Source organism: Paroedura picta, chromosome 8, assembly GCF_049243985.1.
Source record: "Paroedura picta isolate Pp20150507F chromosome 8, Ppicta_v3.0, whole genome shotgun sequence".
NCBI classification, from domain to species: Eukaryota; Metazoa; Chordata; class Lepidosauria; order Squamata; family Gekkonidae; genus Paroedura; species Paroedura picta.
In genome coordinates, this window is record NC_135376.1 from 88,798,699 (window position 1) to 88,818,290 (window position 19,592).

Here is a 19,592-nt window from a genome sequence, read left to right on the forward strand (position 1 = left end):
TAAGGGTAGGCCTGTGTAGAGTGAGTTGCAGAAGTCCGGTCTGGAAGTGAACATCTCATGGATCACTGTGGCTCGGTGTTCTGGGGCCAGGTAGGGCACTAGTAGCTTGGCTTGGCGGAGGTGGTAGAAAGTCTGCCACGCTACTCTCGTGACCTGTGCCTCCACGGAGAGGGGAAAACCTGTCAGTCAGTGCAATCACAGAACCACCCCCACCCCCTTTTGTGAGTGGGAAGTGATTTGTGCAAAGACCGTCATGAGCTCGGCAGTGTTTAGACTCTTGCTCCTTGACAAGCAACCTCCTCCAGCATCACAGAATGTTCCCCGGGAGCTGAGGAGAGTCCCCAAAGCGATTTGTGGCCTTGCGTCCGTCTGTCCCAAGGAAGAAGGTCTTCACACTCTGACAGGGCCTTGATGCAGATCAGAGTTCTGCAAATGCCCCGGGGCACTCACGGAATATAGAAAGGCAACATTGTGTGTGTTGTGCAACACCTGAAATTCACAGGCGATACGCCAGATTTGCAGGGGATACAAGCAGCATTAGTGTTCTGGATGGTAAGATGGTTAAAAATGTTCATTTGCCTGTGGCTGTTGACATGTCTCGCCATTGTTTTTTTTTTTTCTTTTCAATCTACTTGACGAAAAACATAATTCTGTATGAAAGCGCTAGCGGCATGAGTCTTCTTTTATTGACATCCTTTTTCCTCTTTTTCTTTTTCTTTCCTCCTTCGTCCCAACTTTTGCATTGTTAAATGTCTTTGTTTGTTTATTTTGATTGTTTTTGCCCATTGCCCATCTGAAGCGACAAAGAATTACTAACGCAGACGAGAACTCTGGCCATGTCCCTGGTGAAATGCGCCAGCAGCGAAGGGCAGCCTCAGTACAAGCTTGTGAAAGATATATCGTTTTGAAAAAGACTTCTGACTATTTGAGTCAGGATTAGTCAAATGGCGGGCCTCCAGATGTCCATGGACTACGATTCCCATGAGCCCCTGCCAGCGTTAGCTGGCAGGGGCTCATGGGAATTGTAGTCCATGGACATCTGGAGGCCCGCCATTTGACTACCCCTGCTTTTAAGTCCATAGCAAAGGAGCGACATTTGCAGGAATTTAAAAAATGCTTGCAGTTTCAGCGTGCAACCGGGTTTTTAATAGCCGTAATTGCTTGGATTCACGTTTCTTGCTCACGTATTTTGGCTGTTTTGGGTGATGGGCCAAGCTGTACATGTAGCAGAACCATTTGGACAGATCTGGCATTCTAATTGATCAGTGCGTCTGTTGCCAATGGGCATTTGTTTTTCAGGAACGACATAATATTCCCCAAGTGTCTGCCGTTTTATTCTTTAGCCGTCAGAGTCGTCCTCTTTAAAAAGTCCTTACTACTTTCGAAAAGTCAAGCGGAAATCTTAAAATTGGGCTAGCGTAATTTTTGATCCTGCGTTGGCTGAAAACTGTAGATAACATTCACAAGGCACTTTTTATCGGATGCGGTGTCGTAGTCAAATTAGAATGCCTATGGAGGCCTGACGAACGTCTGTCATGAATTACTTCTGTTAGTCCACGCAGAATTTCACAAGCCCTTCTAAAAGAAATGGGCACCTATGAATCCTGCTTGATGGATTCGATCCCTCTGTGGGTTTTCTACTTTAACTAGAATTCAGAATGAAATATGGAACCCACTTTGGGCTGGAGAAGTGATGAACCAGCGGCTAAACAGCGTAAAGCAGGGGTAGTCAACCTGTGGCCCTCCAGATGTCCATGGGCTACAATTCCCATGAGCCCCTGCCAGCGTTCGCTGGCAGGGGCTCATGGGAATTGTAGTCCATGGACATCTGGAGGACCACAGGTTGACTACCCCTGGTGTAAAGGACAGAAGAGGTCTTTGTTAAGGTGGGAGGCCTCACTCTGTAGAGCACAGAACAAACGGGAGACTGATAAAAACAAGAATTTTGTTCTTTGTATCTTAATAGCACTGTATCGTAGAATGCAGATAATTCAAACCCACCCAGGTTTGCTCTGATGTGTGCATTGAGTTCCTGCAGGGAGCAGGCATCTCTTCATGCCTCATGCCCCCCTCCTCCTTGAGTCTGGAGTGGGGAGTGGCCTGGGGGGAGGGGGGAGATGACCCAGGGTGCTGGGCAGAATCAGGCCATGACTTTATTGATTACACATTCCTCAGCTCTTGGCACAGCCTAGACTTGGGGCAGTGAGTAAAGCTGACAGCCCAGCTGCTTGCAGCCCCTTCCCCAACCTGTGTGTTGGTGTAACCAAGGATCAGGGGTCAAGGGTTGGTATTAGGACTGGGAGGGGAGGAAACCACTGTACCTACTCATCACCACCCTCCTGGCCGTGTAGTCAATGCATTCGCTATGGGGTTGGCTATTGTGTGCCCACCCCCCTCCAAGCCTCTTAAGGGGTCTGCCATTTTGGTCCTGCAGGGAGACCATCCTGCACAACATGCATTAAATTCCAGCAGCAGCCAGTTGTGACAATTACTTTCTTGTTAACAGTACAGTCCAACACACACCGTCCTTGCTCTTTGCTACAGGAAAGGTGAAACCCCCAGGGCCTATGAGCGGAACAGAGCCCTGGATAAAATTTCTTCCCAGCCCTGTTAACCAGCGACTCTTGTGGACAGAGCAGAGGATGGCTAGCCACAAGAAGGAGAAGAGCTGGTGTTTTGTACCCCAGTTTTTACTACCTGAAGGAGTCTCAAAGCAGCTTACAATAGCCTATCCTTCCTCTCCCCACAACAGACACCCTGTGAGGTAGGTGAGGCTGAAGGAGCTCTGAGAGAACTGTGATTGGTTCAAGGTCACCCAACTGGCTGCATGTGCAGTTCAAACCACCACTCTTAACCACTACGCCAAGCATGTGGTAGGGGCTCCAGAATGCTTGGCACACCTTCACACCCTTCCTTTTCAATCTGAACTGTGGACCAGATAGAAAGGGGCAGACCTCAGGTCTCCTGATCCTGCCCTTCCCAGAATGCACTGGCCGGGGGCAAGCTGCAGAAAGCTGCTTGAGAGCTACCAGCTGACAGCCAATGCTGGACCAATTGTCCAGATCCTCCATCTCACTTCCCTGTGAAGGCAGAAAGGATGGGCCAGCTTTAGGCTGAGAGCAAAACAACTCCTGAAATGAAAGGGGGTGAGGGGTGGGAGCTTCATGAACATGTCAGGGTACACTTGCCTGCCCCCACCATGCAGAGGATACCGATTTAAGTTTGTGCGTGAATTTATTTCAAGTGCACCATGTTGGATTCAGAGTGACGTACTTCGGACACGTTATGTCGCCTTTGCTCCACACTGGTTTCACTGCCTTAGCTGCACTGTTCCACTTTGTTTCCTAAATTGTATCATGCCTCTCAGAACGCTTTTGTGTTCCATTTTAGTGGTGTCAGTGGATTTGTGCAGTTAAGGGCCGGTTAGTTACAGTTCTTTTTTTTCCCCTGTGGCTGGCTTGTTCTTTTTAAAGAAACCGGCCACACTGTAACACAAGAATGTACATTTAGAGTACTGCAGGCGGAAGTCATAGATTGCTCTGCACAGATGGCGTGTATGTTAATTGTGAACCCCAAATAAAATTGGAGAAATTGGACGGCTGTCCCTGTGGTTGCTGCATTGAGCAAAAGAATTTTGGATTTCTAGGCGTTGTCTGGGTCTCCTTTGAGTTTGTAAGTTTTACCCCCCCCCAACTTTGTTTTCATTTAGAAAATGTTTCTATTTCCCCATTTTTTTTCCTTTTATTTGTCTTCTTCACCCTTTGCACCCAAATTCTAGCTTCAGTTTTACCCAAAGTTGATTTGAATTACACCAGATTGCAGCAAGCTGAGAAGGCTCAAATGGAGGCAGAGCACGAGGACAAGAAATTTAAGCAAGACTATATGAGTAAATCTGAAATTCTGCAGAAGGAAATCGCCCAAAAGGAGAAAAAACTGTAAGTAAAACACGTTTGGGAGAACATGTCTGTTTTCTGTTGAATGCCATCGAAACGCCTTCTCTGCTTGCAGGGAGCAAGTTACCCACCGCCGAGTAAGGGGCCTGCCGCCTGAACTCCGAAGGCCGGACTAAGCAGGATTTCCTGGACAGTGAGAGAAGGGAGCATGCTCAGAAGCCTGGCTGCCTCGCCCTACCAATATTGATCCTTTCTGGAGATCTGTAGCCAAGTCTAGGCCCTCCAGTTTTTCTGTTCATGTGATTAGGGCTGGGTATCGGGGAATACAAAGTAGCCAGTCAGAATTAACCCAGGGAAGGAGCTGATTAAAGCCGGAGATGGTGTTGGCGATTCATAAGGCGATGGACTTCTGCAGCTTGCTCTGCACAGGGCTGCCCTGGAGACTGCCCTGAAAACCCCAGCTGGTTCAAGATGCATTGGCACAAGTCCGGACAGGGAGTCAGTAGAGAGGGCATATAACACCAGGACTCGCTCAACTGCATTGGAGACCAAATCAGGTTCAAGGTGCTGGTTTTAACCTTTAGAGCCCTAAATGGACTGGGACCAGTGTACTTGTTTATTTTTATGTATTTTTAAATTAATTTAATTGCCACGGCTCCTGGGACCACCTTTCCCCCTATAATCCCCCAAGAGCACTATGGTCTTCTGAAAGAGGGTGGCCCCATCTCTCCGTTCTATCCAGTGGTGAGTCCATCTCATGGGATAGAATGGAGTGGATGGGGGCACCCTCTTTCAGAACCCCCGGGCGTGGACCCCGTGGTCCAATCATTGTGAAATTCGGAGGGGAGTCAGGGAAAAGCCTCCCGGAGCTCCTTTGAAAGTTTGGAGGCTGTAATTGGAACCCCTCCCCCAGGCCCCAGGAAAGACAGGAAAGCCGGACTTCCCCTTAAAGTCAATGGTACCCCTGACTTTAATGGGCATTGAAGCCAGATCGATCTGGATTGGGCCCCTGGTGCACAAGCCTACTTCAGATCCGCTCAGGGCCTCGGCCGAAGAAAAGCTGAAAAATGATGTAGGCCATGTGTCTTTTGCCTACAGATTGCTGCAAGCCACAAACAGAGTTCCCTGAGTTCAGCCCCCACAGCCCTCTTCTCAGGCAAAGGAAGATCATGTGCAAGGCAAATCAAGGGTAGACACAATTGGGGACACTGCTCTCATTTGTGTGTTGAGCTATCAATATCCTTCCATTGCTCCTTGAAAGCCCCCAGATAAGCTGGCCGTGGAAAGTGCGGTCAGGTCACAGCCAACTTACGGCGGCCACAGAGGGTGTTCAGGGCCAGAGGAAGCCAGAGGTGGTTTTCTATTCTCTGCCTCTGCATAGCAACCCTGGTCTTCCTTGGCGGTCTCCCATCCAAGGCTGATTGTGCTGAGCTTCCAAGATCTGACCAGCTCAGTCTAGCCGGGGTCGAGGCTAGCACATAATAAGAATCCCTCATCATCTTAAAATAGTAAAACTATGACAATGTGAAACACAAAAGCGCCCTCTAAAACATCAAGAAAGAAATTGCTCTAGTTTTAACCTGCATGAGAGGCAAGGAGCATTAGGGTCAGACAAATTAATCTTCTTTGTGTCATTACTCCTGATTATATTTGAGTCACATGACAAGATTACAGTCTTACCTGTTTCTCCTGTCAATAGATTTTCTTAATTTTCTCTCTCTCACCTTTTGCAAAAGCCTATCATTGAGAACAAGATAATATAATCTGTTCCATTATATATTTCTGGGAAGGCCTTGGAGGAGGAGTGTGTCTCATGGCTTAAGTGCCACTCAGTGCTTAACACCCACTTAGGGCGGCTGTCCCACCCCTGAGTGCCTCCTCCAACCAGCTTGCCTGTCTGTCCAGCATCCAGCAAATCACCTTCCGTCCCCCACCTCTGATCACCCCCTCCTCCTTCCATTTCCCTCTGAGGCTTGGTGGCTGTAGATCCTTGCTGGGTGAGAGCTGCCCTTGCTGGTGAGTTCCCTTCCTGGGAGCCTCCAGCCTGCAGCCTTTCCAGGTCCTGGGGAGAGGGAGAGGCCACCAACAGAGTTCTTCCACTCCACCCCCCTAATCTAGCGCCCTTTGTATTCCTGAATGCAACAGGCCTGGCCTCTAGTATCCTTAATATAATGCAAAACTCAGACATCTGTCTAAGAAATAAACTAGGTAGTTTATGACTCATATATCTATAGAAGGCTTACAGTATTATATTAGAAGGCTGTATCACTTCATTTGTTACAAACCTGTGTGTGTGTTCTGATGACATGGGTGTTTTTTTAAAGAGCACTAGCAATAAAAAAGGGCAATGCATCAGTTTAATGCCATTGAGAGGAGGGACTGTGTTCTGTGTTCTACATTTCTAGGGGTCGGCTGGAGACAGATTTGAAAATAGAACGAGAATGGCGGCAAACCATGGAAGAAGACATTAAGAAGGAAAAAGAAACGTCGTCTTCGGTGAAGATGGAGACCCAGCAAATCGTTCCACTTAAAAAAGTAAATTCTGCATCAAAATTTCACAAAATCATTAGTGATTGTTTAAAATGACAGATGGGGATACAGCCATGGTCGAAGAGAGCTGTATTTACTTTAAAGTTTTCTTTGCAGTCCCCAGTGGCTTTAAGAGGCCATGGAAGTCTCTTGACCAGGGATTCCCAGCCAGGTAGACGTCACTGGAGCCCCCTTCCCCTGTTGCACTACAGACCTAGTCTCCTTCTCCCAAATGGAAAAGGTTCAGATAAAATAAGATAAAGTCTATGGAGCGGTGCAATGCCATCTCATCGCCATCTTGGAAGCCTGCCTGCTGAATAAAGCAGCTAAAGCTCCAATTGAAACAAACAGTGCATACACTGAACAGCTGTATACTGAGCCAGACTGCTGTTCTGGTATCAATAATCTGGTGGTTTTGTGCACATTTTGCTCCTAATTCTATTATACTGCTAGAATGTGAAGGCATACGGTTAGCTAGTCCGGGTGTGTGTGTGTGTGTGTGTTTATCAATGTGATGTTCATCTGCCTTTCCTGTCTGGCTTGTTCTCATCAATTATGTCCTCCATTTTCCCTTGTGCAGACTTGTCGATTATCTGGGTAAGGTTTTGAAAAAAAGCATCTGGTTCTCTACATTTCACGTTACGTTTTCCTGGGTGAATTAACCACAACTCAGAGTGCCTTGCAGGTATCTGGAAGTGTGTGCTTACTCATCCAGTCAGGAGACTTGTGTGTGGGTTTGAAAAATATTAAGGTGAAATGTAGCCAGCAGGTGCTGTGATGTTTATTTTTCCACCTGTGCGATCTGTGACTCGGTGGTGACTTTTGGTGACTGATAAGGAAGACATTGTAACATCGAGAGGGTCTTGCAGTTTTATTTATTTATTTTTATTTATTTATATTTATATACCGCCCTCCCAGGAAGGCTCAGAGTGGTTTACACTAGTGGTCCCCAACCCCCAGTCTGGGGACCGGTACTGGTCCGTGGATCAGTTTGTTCCAGGCCGCGGCTCCTCCTCATCCTCCTCCCTGGCTGCTACCTATGGAGCTGCCCTGCCACTCTGTTGCTGGCTCACCTTTGCTGCTCTCTAGCGGCTGCCATGGCTGGGGCTCCCCCTCGGCATGGCACTGCACAGCTGCTGCTGGCAGCACCCCCCAACGGGCAGCAGGAAGTCAAGGACATTGGCGGGAAAGCAAGTGGAGCAGGGGCTCAGGCGGCGGCAACGTCCCTCGGCAAAAGACTAACACCCCCTCCCCCCAGGCCTCAGTAAAATTGTTAAGCATTGACCAGTCCCCAGTGATCAAAAGGTTGAGGACCACTGGTTTACAGGGAACAGGAAAAAATACAGATAACATAAGGTAACACATGTGACAACAGCAATAACAGTACAACAACAATAACCCCAACATGATAACAGCAATAATAATATGATAGAACTGCAAAGGAGCCTCAGCTCAACTCTTATCTTTTATATCATTTATGCTTTCTTTCTCCTTTTAAAAATAATATTCAACTCCTATAAATGATATCTCCAATTCTGTTTTGTATTTTTTTCCCCCGAAGGAGTTCCTAAAGTTACAGGAAAAAAACAAGCAGTTGAAAAGTCTGTGCCATGACCAAGAAGAAGCTCTCCAAGAACTAGCCGGCAAACTGAGCGAGTAATTTTTCTTTTCTTCCCTTTTGGTGATGATGTGGGGAAGGAAGCCTGATTATGCTCATGACTTAAAGTTTGTTAAACAGGACACTCGTAGTATAAATTAGTCCCATTCGGCCTCAGAATTCCAAAACCCTATGTTGCAAGGCTTCCAGCCACATGCTTGGTGCACATAACCCAGCTACAGAGGAAACAGCCAGGGAGATTTCATTCCGGGGTGCTCAACACAAGATAGTTGCATTGGATGGAATTGACTTTGTATGGAGTTAAGAGGGCCAAGTTGTAAATGCATGACATCACTAGGCCCTGTTCTATGACATCCTCAGGACATGTCCTTGGGGATTTGGCAGCATTTAGCGCACAAACAAAATAACATGTAGATCACAATCTCATTCTGTAGGTGAAGTATGAATTTCAAACTTATGCAGCCACGGTTTGCCTTAAGAGTGTACAGGGGGTATAAGCCCTCATCACCTACTCCATTTCACGGTCTGAAATTTGACTCTCTGCTTCATAAAAGTTTAAAGGAAGCTTGCCTGGCCTCGACCAGGGCTAGGGCCTTTTCGGTCCTGGCCCCAACCTGGTGGAATGAGCTCCCGGGAGAGCTGTGGGCCCTGCGGGAATTGTCATCATTCCGCAGGGCCTGCAAGATGGAGCTCTTCCACCAGGCTTTCGGTTGAGGTCGGGGAGCAAGAAGATCTAGCCCCCCTCACAAAAGTGACGGTCGCGTCTGTCATCTGCCCCCTCCCTTTCCCTTCTTAGGGGGTGTGGAATTGGGTTAGCTATATTGAATTTTGCCGCCATTCTTGTCGTAACTTTTGTATTAATTGTATTATGTTTTATTGTGTTTTTATTGTTTTAGGGGATTGGTTTTATGTGACCCGCCTTGAGCCTCTGGGGGGAGGCGGGATATAAATTAAATAATAATAATAATAATAATAATAATAATAATAATAACCATACATATATGCATACATAGTTAGCATTTGAAAGGGAAGAATTCCTAGGTGTCTGCACTCCCTGGCAACTTATTAATTTTCTATTCACCTGTGCTTTGCGTTCCTCCCCAATGGGAATCCAAAGCTACTTACATTGTTCTCTTCATTTTATCCTCACAACAACCCTTTGGAGCTGCTTTTCCAATCTCTCAGCCACATAGGCTTCCCTACCCTGAGATAGATGGGAGCACGAACAGTTAAGTGGAAGAACTTGGACAGGGTTGACTCAGTGATGTAACATCAACATAAATCTGTGGTGGTGAGGGAATGGGTCTCACCGCTGGGTTGGAGGGGAGGTGAGTTTTCAGTGCAGTTGTCAGCCTCAGAAAGAACTAGAATGTTTTACCACTTGTCTATAATTGGTCACAGCTCATTTAGTTTCCATGTCTTCTCTTTAGGTCAAAGCTTAAAATAGAAGATATTAAAGAAGCAAACAAAACGTTGCAGGTCAGTAATCGGGGAGGGAGGACAGCAGGGTAGAGGAGGCACCTCCAAATGGGCAGTCCTGTGGGTTGGAAAGATGCATTGTGTACCTCACTCTGGCCCTAAACTCCGGGACAGCTTAAATGGGGCAGCCCCCCACATTTTGCCATGCAGCTGTTTACCCATTTCATACTCTGTTACTTCCCAGTGGTCTGTAGGCACATAATTTAACTGGATGAGGAGAGTGTGATTTTTAAGTCTCTGAGAAGGTGGAGGGCTGGACTGGATGGCCCTTTGTGGTCTCCAGCTGAATTACATCCGACTCATTCAGTTCCGAAGGGGGCAAGTTGAAAGTGTCGTTTGTGAAACGGATCTTTCCTGTGCCTCCCATTTCTGTAGTCCTCTTCCTATGTACCACCCTGCGGGGCAGGGGAACCACGCAGGCTGCAGCTTCACTGGGAAATGCACAGCTTTGGGGGATCCTTCCTTGAGAGGGTATCTTACAGACCAACAAGATTTCCAGTGTTTAAGGGGTCTGACTCGTGAAAGCTTCTACCTTGGAAATCGCGTTGGTCTTTAGGGTGCAACTAGGCTCTTCTGCTGCAAACCAGCACAACTATCCAGCCAGGCTTCCTTGGGAGTGAAAACTTTATGCCTCCATTTATGCCAATAACATGACTAATTGTGCAATTTACACTGCAAAATCTAGCAAGGAGTTTTTATCAGTAGCTGAAAGCTTTACTCCTTAATATGGTGATTAAGGACAGAAGACATGCTTGTTGGTTAACAAAAATAAAAAGTGACAAGGAGAGGATTAAGTATTTTGGGATTCTCACCTCCAGAGATAGTGGTAATCTCTTGAAATCCAATTGTAGCCTGGGGATAACAGACATTCCAAACAAGTTATCCATGTGGTTAGCTTTGAAACTTTGTCAGGTAGAGTAAATGCTTTATGAATGATTTTGCTGAAGTTTGAATCACTGTGTTTTTTATATTCCTGTAGTTCTATCAGATACATGATTGAGTAATCTTAAAAAATCTTTAAAAAATCTTTTTTTTGCAACCAACCCTTGCAAATCAATAAATCATAATCTGAATCTTAAAAAAAATTCTGGGAAAAGGGGGAAAATCTTAAGAATGTGGTTTAGTATAGGTCAAAAATAAATGGAATGAGATTTGCCTAGTAATAGCAAATCTGAAATTTTGTTACCCAGCTGCCAGACTGTCTAGGATTGTTAAATGGATGAGGGTTTTATCATTACCTTTGACTGAATAATCTTTAGTCGAGCCTCCATTGGGGAGTATGGTTGTGGGTAAAGGAATCTGTGTGGGTTAGTTATGTTCAGGGTAAGTACCTTACTAATAATATGTGAGTAATTTGGGGAGCACAGTGAGGGGTGCCATATCCTTTCCACACACAGTCCCTCTGGTGTCAGAAGAATGGAAGTACATATCAACCAACTCTTGCAAATCAATAAATCATAATACACGATTCATGCCTGTATTTATACTTCATTCTTAACACTAAATTGCCGATTTCCTTTTCTTTGCATTGATTTCTGAAATGCCACCAGCCTAATTAATCTGAATAGATATTTTAATTTATTAATAGATTCAAATGGGTAGCCGTGTTGGTCTGAAGTAGCACAATAAAATCAGAGTCCAGTAGCACCTTTAAGACCAACAGGGTGAGAGCTTTCGAGTGGTCTGATGAAGACTGCTTGCACTCGAAAGCTCACACCCTGAAGAAATCTTTGTTGGTGTTACTTTATCAAGCCTTTCTCCCATAGAAATTCTGCCATCTATTAAACTATCTACAGCCATTTCCTATTTTCTCCTTGGCATCGTTGCAATGTATGTGGCCCATAACAGTTCTGGGACGCAGGAGACCTCTGTGCCGAACCCAGTCCTTGAAACTATTCTCCTTTGTGCCCAGGTTTCTGTCCCCGATGTGCGGGTGAAAAAACGCTTTGTCAGAATTATAAAACCAGCATTCCCATTTAAATTGTTATAAATTCTAGCCAGTCTCCCAGAAGAAAGAGTCCATCAAAGTGAAAAATCCCGTACTTCTTGATAGACATAACAAAGATCTTGCTGCTTTTAAATAAATTTTTTAACTGAAGCCAGAGGGGGTTGTGTGTGAGGAAAGGGATTCTCAGATACTAGCTTATGCTCTCTTTTGATCACTGATAAGTTATAACAGTAATAAAATTAAGGGTCCCATGACAAATGTCTGAGGGCAGATAAATTGCCTGGTAGATTCCCTGCCACTGACAGTTTTGCTCTGCTATTTGCGGCCGTGGGAAATTGGTTTCACACCTGTCTGCTGCTCGCGCAGTGCTTGACAGTGACTAAGGATTGGGCAGCAGACAAATGTGGGGAGAACCTGTTGAGCAGGGGTAGTCAAACTACGGCCCTCCGGATGTCCATGGACTACAATTCCCATGAGCCCCTGCCAGCAAATGCAAATGCTGGCAGGGTCTCATGGGACTTGTAGTCAACGGACATCTGGGAGGCTGCAGTTTGACTACCCCTGCAGTTGAGACTAAGGAATTGTACACTGCAGATGGGGACTGCAGCAAAGAAATTAAAAGACGCTTGCTCCTGGGGAGGAAAGCTATGGCAAATCTAGACAGCATCCTAAAAAGCAGAGACATCACCCTGCCAACAAAAGTGCATCAAGGCTATGGTATTCCCAGTTGAAATATATGGCTGTGAAAGTTGGACCATAAGGAAGGCCGAGCGTCAAAGAATTGAGGCTTTTGAACTCTGGTGCTGGAGAAGACTCTTGCGAGTCACTTGGACTGCAAGGCGAACAAACCGGTCAGTCCTAGAGGAGATCAGCCCTGACTGCTCTTTAGAAGGCCAGGTCCTGAAGATGAAACTCAAATACTTTGGCCACCTCATGAGAAGGAAGGACTCCCTGGAGAAGAGCCTAATGCTGGGAGTGATTGAGGGCAAAAGAAGAAGGGGACGACAGAGAATGAGGTGGCTGGATGGAGTCACTGAAGCAGTAGGTACAAACTTAAATGGACTCCGGGGAATGGTAGAGGACAGGAAGGCCTGCAGGATCATTGTCCATGGGGTCGCGATGGGTCGGACATGACTTTATACCTAACAACAACTTTAACATAGAGCAGAGGTAGTCAACCTGTGGTCCTCCAGATGTCCATGGACTACAATTCCCAAATGCTGGCAGGGGCTCGTGGGAATTGTAGTCCATGGACATCTGGAGGACCACAGATTGACTACCCCTGCCCTAGAGGGAAAAGCCCCTCAGCCTGAGTTGTCCCTCGGACAAAGGGCCTGTAGCCATGGCAGGACAGGCAGTCTGGTAGCCTTTGAGGTTAGTTAAATATGCACCTGGTGCTGCTCTGTTCAGAGAACATCTTTCTTCTTCACTAGGGGCAGGTCTGGCTGAAGGACAAAGAAGCGACTCACTGCAAATTATGCGAAAAAGAATTTTCTCTATCCAAAAGAAAGGTGAGAGTGGATAAAAGCCAGTTCAAAGCCTAGCTGTTGGTGTGCATGTGATGATTGTCTCCATTTTTGTTTATGCCCACGCAGGGCATCAATCACTACCAAAATAAACACTATTCAAATGGCTCGCCCCATAAATCATGACAGGGAAATGAGTTTGCTCAGGCCAGGTCACTTCTGATGCAACTGTATTGACAAATCAGTGCAAGTGATGTTGCATAATTCCCAGAAGCAAATATAGTGGTCAGACACTGGATTAGGGCTGGCACAAGGTCTTTGTAAGGCCCCCTCAAGGATCCCGTGTCTTTCTGACTCTCCCCTCCTTCCCTCCCTCCCGCTGCCATTTCTGACTCCGGGGGTGTCTTTCTCGGGTCACGAGACCCATGTGGAGTATGAGCCACTCAAGAGGCTGGCAGTGGGGAAACAAAACAGGCTCAAATGGCTCTCTCCAGCTGCTTGCAGCACAGCTCATTCCAGAGGCAGGAGGACACCATCCAGCTGCCTTCCCCATTTCCTTTCAGCCTTTTGGCTCAAACGGCTGGGGGTGTCCCTGGGATCAGGAAAGGGTGCTGGGAAGAACTGGGAAGACCTGCATCCATTAGTGTCTTCTGCTGATAGATCATGGGAAACAAAACAGTGCTTGTGTCCATTTATTTATCATACTTATATACCGCCCTCCCCGGAGGCTCAGGGGAGTTTGTCCGGGGCATAGTGTGTCCGGGGCAGTGATGCTCGTGGGGTAACAGTGGGCGGGCTTCTGGCGTTCCAGCCCTGCCGGTGGACTCCCTGAATGCACCTGGGTTGTGTTGGGCTGGACGGGCCATCAGCCTGATCCAGCACGGCTTCCCTTATTGGGAATAAAGTCGCCTTGGGTGGAATAAAACCCTCCAAGAAGCGGTTCTCAGTTAGCATTGACACTTTCCTTCTCATAGAATGTAATCTACAGATATGTCCAAGGAGTTGTGCATGGCATGCTCTCTGCCTTCCGCTATAACTAATTAGCCACTGTTTCCCTTGCGACGCTGCATCGATTTCAACTTCACCACCCCTAATTTCTCATTTGTAGCATCACTGTAGGAACTGTGGTGAAATCTTCTGCAATGCCTGTTCGGACAACGAGCTGCCTTTACCATCGTCGCCAAAGCCCGTCCGCGTCTGCGACTCCTGCCATGCGCTGCTCATACAGAGGTGCTCTTCCAACGTGCCATGAGTGTCATTTGCAGATTCCCAAAGCATCGTCCTTCCACTACGACAGCAGATACGACAAGTGTTGCTGTACAGAGTCGTGCAATGCTGGCTAACGCTTCTGCATATTCCCAGTCATCTCACACCATCCGAAACCGTTGTGCGGTTGTGACAGCCCTGCACTGCCACCGCAGTGATTGGCATGCCTCATCTTAAGACTGTATTGGCCAGCGCAACGCCTGGTATGGCTGCTCCTTAAGGATACAGGCATGACTTTTATGTGCTCCATACAGCTGCTGGTTTTATCATGCCAGCCAACCGTTTGAGTGTCTAGTTCAAAGCTGGGACTCCTTGGCCTCATTTGTTTTTCAAAAATCCCGCGTTTGGGAATAAGCTGCCAGCGGCTGGAGCTTAGAAGCCAAAGAGGAACTGGATGAGGATTCAAGTATTCTGCACAGAGATTCAGTATCCAGTGTGCAGCTCTGTATCTCCCCCCCCCCCACACACACACACACACACACACTCCCATTCTCCATCCTCGGCTAAAGGATTGTTTGACCTGCTTCCATGTGGACACAAATAATTTTGCAAATTAAATATAAGGAAATGAATTTAACGGGCCTATTCTCTCTGCTGGCAGTATCTGGTTTCTTTGGGTATTGAATATGGCCATGTAGACTCCTCAATTAATGATCAAGCAGATTTTGGCTCTCATGATCGTAGTCTTTGACTGCACCCGTTTCTAGACAGATATCTGGTACAATGGAAGGGATTGAGCTCGACTGGGAGGCTTCAGGTGTCTGAGACCCTGCCTGGGAGAGAGGCCTGCCAGCATCCCTGAAGGCCTTCCTGGCTGGGAAGTTCTGTGAGGGAAGAGAACTCTCCAGCTTGAATGGGGAAGGGGGTGCAAGGTTTGGAGGAGCTCTGGACTAAAAGCCCTGCACTGGCTAGGAGCCCAACTGAGGGGTCAAGGGAAAAATCCATAATACTTGGATCATTTCCTCCAGTTTTGAAGCTAAGGGGAGAGAAGCTAAGGGGAGAGAAAGTGGGAGCTTTCCATGTCTAGTTGAAGTCTAGTCCATTGGTCTCCCCCCAGTAATGCATAAATGATAGACTGTGGAAGGTTAGCTAAAGGACACTAAGATGAATGTACTGAAGTCTGTTGATTTAAGACTACTGCTATCAGATATACAACTGAGAAGTGGCTTGTATGTTCAGGTAAATAAGAGTTATGTACCCATTGGTATCAGGTTGCACAGCAAAGAGAAGGCATAGAGTAAAATGTGGGTAATCAAGACACAGAGAGTATTGGGTCAATTATGTGTACAGCAAGATTTCTAAGCATTCCCATTCTTGAGATGTCTTGCACGAGGGGGGGGGAATAGTAATTTGAAAATGGGGGGGGAGAAGAGTCATCGAACACTTTTTACTAAGGCGGCATAACACTGATTCTGTGGAAGTAATTTTTAAAAGACCGGCACACGTGAATGTATTAGCGTCGTCTTTAGATTAACCACATGTACGTTATGCTACTGCTTTGGTTAACTGCAGGTTTCAAACAATCCACCTGTTTTCATACCGCGATGAATGTTTCCAGTATTTTTGATTGTATCATTCCGAAAACAAGAGTTGCTTGTCAGATGGTGAAGTCTAGTAAATAGAAGGACAAACCAAGGATGAACATGTTGTGTTAGTTCATTGTGGAACAAATTATCCTTGGTAAAAAGGACTTAATTGAATCCAATTTGCATTATTTTGCTTCAGCTTCCAAGTTGCTACCAAAAAGAAGAGCCAACCCTTCGGTGCTCCATGAGATTATTGTGTTGACTGGAATGGCAGGACCTGCCTCTAAGCTGTTTTCTAATACTCAGCAGTCGGTGGGTAGTCCCTTTGCTTTAACACAGGAAGCACTGCAGCTGGAGAGAACACGAGACCACGGTTGCTTATCCCCACCACACCCCCTGGTAGCTCCTGTGTTTTCCAGAACACAATAGGATAAAAACATCAACTAGCTGAAGCTTTTTTTTCAACATGGCCAAAAGTTTAATCACACAGGTACTAAAAGGACAGTGGCCTTTCTAACACCCTAGATTGCTCCTAGAATAGTGTTTTTTCAAAGACCACCTCCTAAGGAGTGTCTGAAACTCCTTACAGGTGTGGCTGTTTTGTGTTCTGGCCAGCTACAGGTAGAAATTCCAAAGGGAAACTCAGCTTGTGCAGTGGTTAGGAGTGGTGGTCTCTAATCTATAGAACTAGGTTTGATTCCCCACTCTGCCACCTGCAGCCAGTTGGGTGACCCAGTTCTCTCAGCCCCACCTATATCAGCTGTTCTACCAGCTCCAAGACTTGGGGGACTACATGTCCTTTACTCTGAAACACCAACTTCATTAAATGTTTCAATTGTTACTACCCAATTCTAAACAGTATTTGGCAACTCTTTGTGCTGTAAATTTAGGACTTAAGGGTTGAACAATCTCATCACTCCACCTCCATTGTGATTGATTAACATTCCAAACATTTTTCAAACATCGTAATGATCATGCTCTTCTCTGCAGCCAACAAAAAGCGGAGTGGAAGGATAATTACTGGACCAGGGTCTGATCGAGTTTCTCTTAAATCTTGCTCCAATTTCAAAATCTTGCTTAATTTGCTCAGAGATACAGGGGGTTGGAATTATATCTTTCAAGAAAGCCTCACCATTCTGGTATCAAGCAGTATAGCTAAACTACTTCAGAGCAGGCCAATTACTAATTCAACTTTTTTTGAAATGTTTTAACAAATTTTTGTAATTTTAAATACAGACATTTGTAATCCCGTGGTTTGGAAAAAAATAAATTTGACAACTTTCAAGCTCATCGTGATAGTGTTGCATCTTTTGGGTCCTGTTAAACTTATTTCTAGCCTGACTCCAAGAACAGTTTTTACACAAAACACCAATTATAACTTACTGCAAAAAATCCTTATGTCTGTTTGTACTACATTCTTTGCATGTGATTATTTCAATGAGTTTGGATTCTTAGGCAACTTGTTTATAGGAGTGCATCTCCCGGGTGGAAAGAGTCTCCACACCAGTAACATTCGCCAAGCAACCCTCCCCACCTCGTAGCAAATACCATGCCAGTCCCGCCCCACAGTGGAAGTACTGGCACCCACAGGTAATGCCTACTCTCAACATTACTAGGGCAGATGATTGCCCAGTTAGCAAGATCAAAGGAAATATGGCCCTTTCCTGATACATTCATTGGAAGGCAGCCACTACCAGGTCTTTCTGCAGAAATTATTCTCCAACCTATCACTTTTATGCTAAATGCCCCATTGGACTCAGACTAGCTGCTGAATCACACAAGGATACAGACCTGACGCTGAAGCTGTGATGGAAGTTTATTAAATGTGCGTAGCCTTTGGCCCCCAGATACGAAAAAGCCAATCAAAATGTTTCCCGTAATAGTGAGGAAATGAACCTGGCTGAGGGAGCAAAATGTTTCCATACACTGTGCCCTCTGCCCTGTCTACTCGCTTAATGTAGTGCTTACTCCTTTAAAGCCTGCCTGGAACTCCGAGGCCCGTACCAACTCCAAGTGGTTCCTGGGGGGGGGGGGTGTCGAGGGAATCGCAACTTGTGTAGATGATGAATGTCCTGCAAGGAGGAATAAACGTCCTTTGTATGCTCAATGCATGGGAATACATAGGCACTCTACAGTACTGCAATTCAGCCTCTAGCTGGGATATCTGGCAAAACAAGGGTTTACTTTGAGAACGGATCACTCTTTCCAAGCTGGTTTCTGTTTTTTTAAAAACCCGTTACTCCTGTGCTTGGCAGGAAGGAACTACTCTCTGACTCTAAACCAGGGGTAGTCAAACCTGTGGTCTTCCAGATGCCCATGGACTACAATTCCCATGAGCCCCTACCAGCATTTGCTGGCAGGGGCTCGTGGGAATTGTAGTCCATGGGCATCTGGAGGACCACAGGTTGACAACCTCTGCTCTAAACAATCGAAGCACTAATGCAAAAAAGCTCCAGCTGATGCAGTACATGCTCATTTTATAATTCCAAGGGCAACTCTGGGATGAATGCCTGTTCCCCCAACTTCAGATGCATTAACTGTTCTGATATTTTCTGGATGCAAAGAGTCAGTTACCTCAAGACCTTGGCACCGTAGTTAAATGGCCCCTTATCGTGCCATATGCATTTGACCCGAAAAAACCCACAACTCCCTTTTCCCTTTCAACACCCTTGCCCACTCTGGGGTCTTCTCTGCTCCTACTGAATACAGAGGCAGGAAACAGAGCCCACACATACCACAGCCCACATCAATGGAAGGCAGTTTGAACGCTGCTGTCACTAGGGCCAATTCGCTCATTAAGTTCTTCACCTGTGACTTCCTGTGCCCTTTCCTTTTCAAAGGACACCAGGAAACGAGCCTTTGATGTTCATAAACCCTGTGGATAAATTGACACGACACACACTTCCTAGAATCAAGTCTGTTTTGCTATCTCCCACAATAAGACGTTTATTACATACATAACATTACTAGCAAAAAAAAACAGGCAACAAACTTTCAATAGTTGATCACATTTGACAAGTTATTGGGAAGAATTTGGAGGACAAGCAACTGAAATGAAGAAAACTGCAGAATATTCATTGCCCTTTCTTCAATATACAGTGAATGCTTAAGTGTCTAAACAATATTTCACCCAAACATCTTACATGTTAAATGCACAGCAAGAGGACCACATGTGTTGTGTTATTTAAATCATTTGCCACAAGGCTAGCGCTGTGCTGGAGATACCTGGCAGGCAGCTTTCTCCACCCACAGCTGCACTCAGCAATAAGAGCAGTGTTCCTAAATTCATTTTTATTTCTAGGAATCTAAAACAATTACTGACTTCCCTTCTGGATTTCGCAGTAGTCCCACTACAGTAATGACTCTTCCCCTCCCTGATATTGCCCATACAATAATATTCACAACTTATCTGAAAATCTGATTGCCAAGGATACTAGTATGAAGATTGATACAGAGATTTGTACCAATACTTAACATACATTTCAAAGGTTCGGAGATTTCTAGCATGCATACAGTTCAGACATCAACCAGTTTTTTTTGTTTTTAAATATAGCAGTTGTGCATTAGGTCATTCCAGAACTTTAACTCACGGCCTTCATGCCTAGCACAGTTTTTTCCTGATGTTCTGCTATGGGAATTTGTCTTCACTGATGAGCAGATTGTATTAGGTTACCTAAAAGAAACTACCCTCAAATCTCAAGCAGACTATCAACTTAATGGCTGTTTCATTTTACATCATGTTGCATCGATAAGGAGAACCTACCATACAACTGCTTTAATGAACCAAATCTCTCAAACAAACAAGAATTCTGGAATATGCAACATATCTTTAGGAACAGCTAGTATAAAAAGTATCAACATCAGTGG

General features: G+C 45.8%; 1 protein-coding gene across 3 annotated transcripts in view; it reads left to right on the top strand.

Moving 5' to 3' along the window:
* RUFY2 (RUN and FYVE domain containing 2) overlaps positions 1-17,010 on the top strand; it is a 51,257-nt gene extending 34,247 nt beyond the window's left edge. The window contains exons 13-18 of one of the 3 annotated variants that reach the window (XR_013233750.1): positions 3,816-3,935; positions 6,299-6,428; positions 7,984-8,074; positions 9,471-9,519; positions 12,901-12,978; positions 14,042-14,195. Coding sequence is in view for 2 of the 3 variants with exons in the window: in XM_077350763.1 (XP_077206878.1) it covers positions 3,816-3,935; positions 6,299-6,428; positions 7,984-8,078; positions 9,471-9,519; positions 12,901-12,978; positions 14,042-14,185 (616 nt within the window). In the remaining variant the exon portion in view is untranslated. Of the gene's footprint in view, positions 1-799; positions 976-3,815; positions 3,936-6,298; positions 6,429-7,983; positions 8,079-9,470; positions 9,520-12,900; positions 12,979-14,041 lie in introns of those variants that run through there. The other 2 variants (XM_077350763.1, XM_077350765.1) reach the window with 2 other exon arrangements.
* The last annotated feature ends 2,582 nt before the right edge of the window (positions 17,011-19,592 follow it).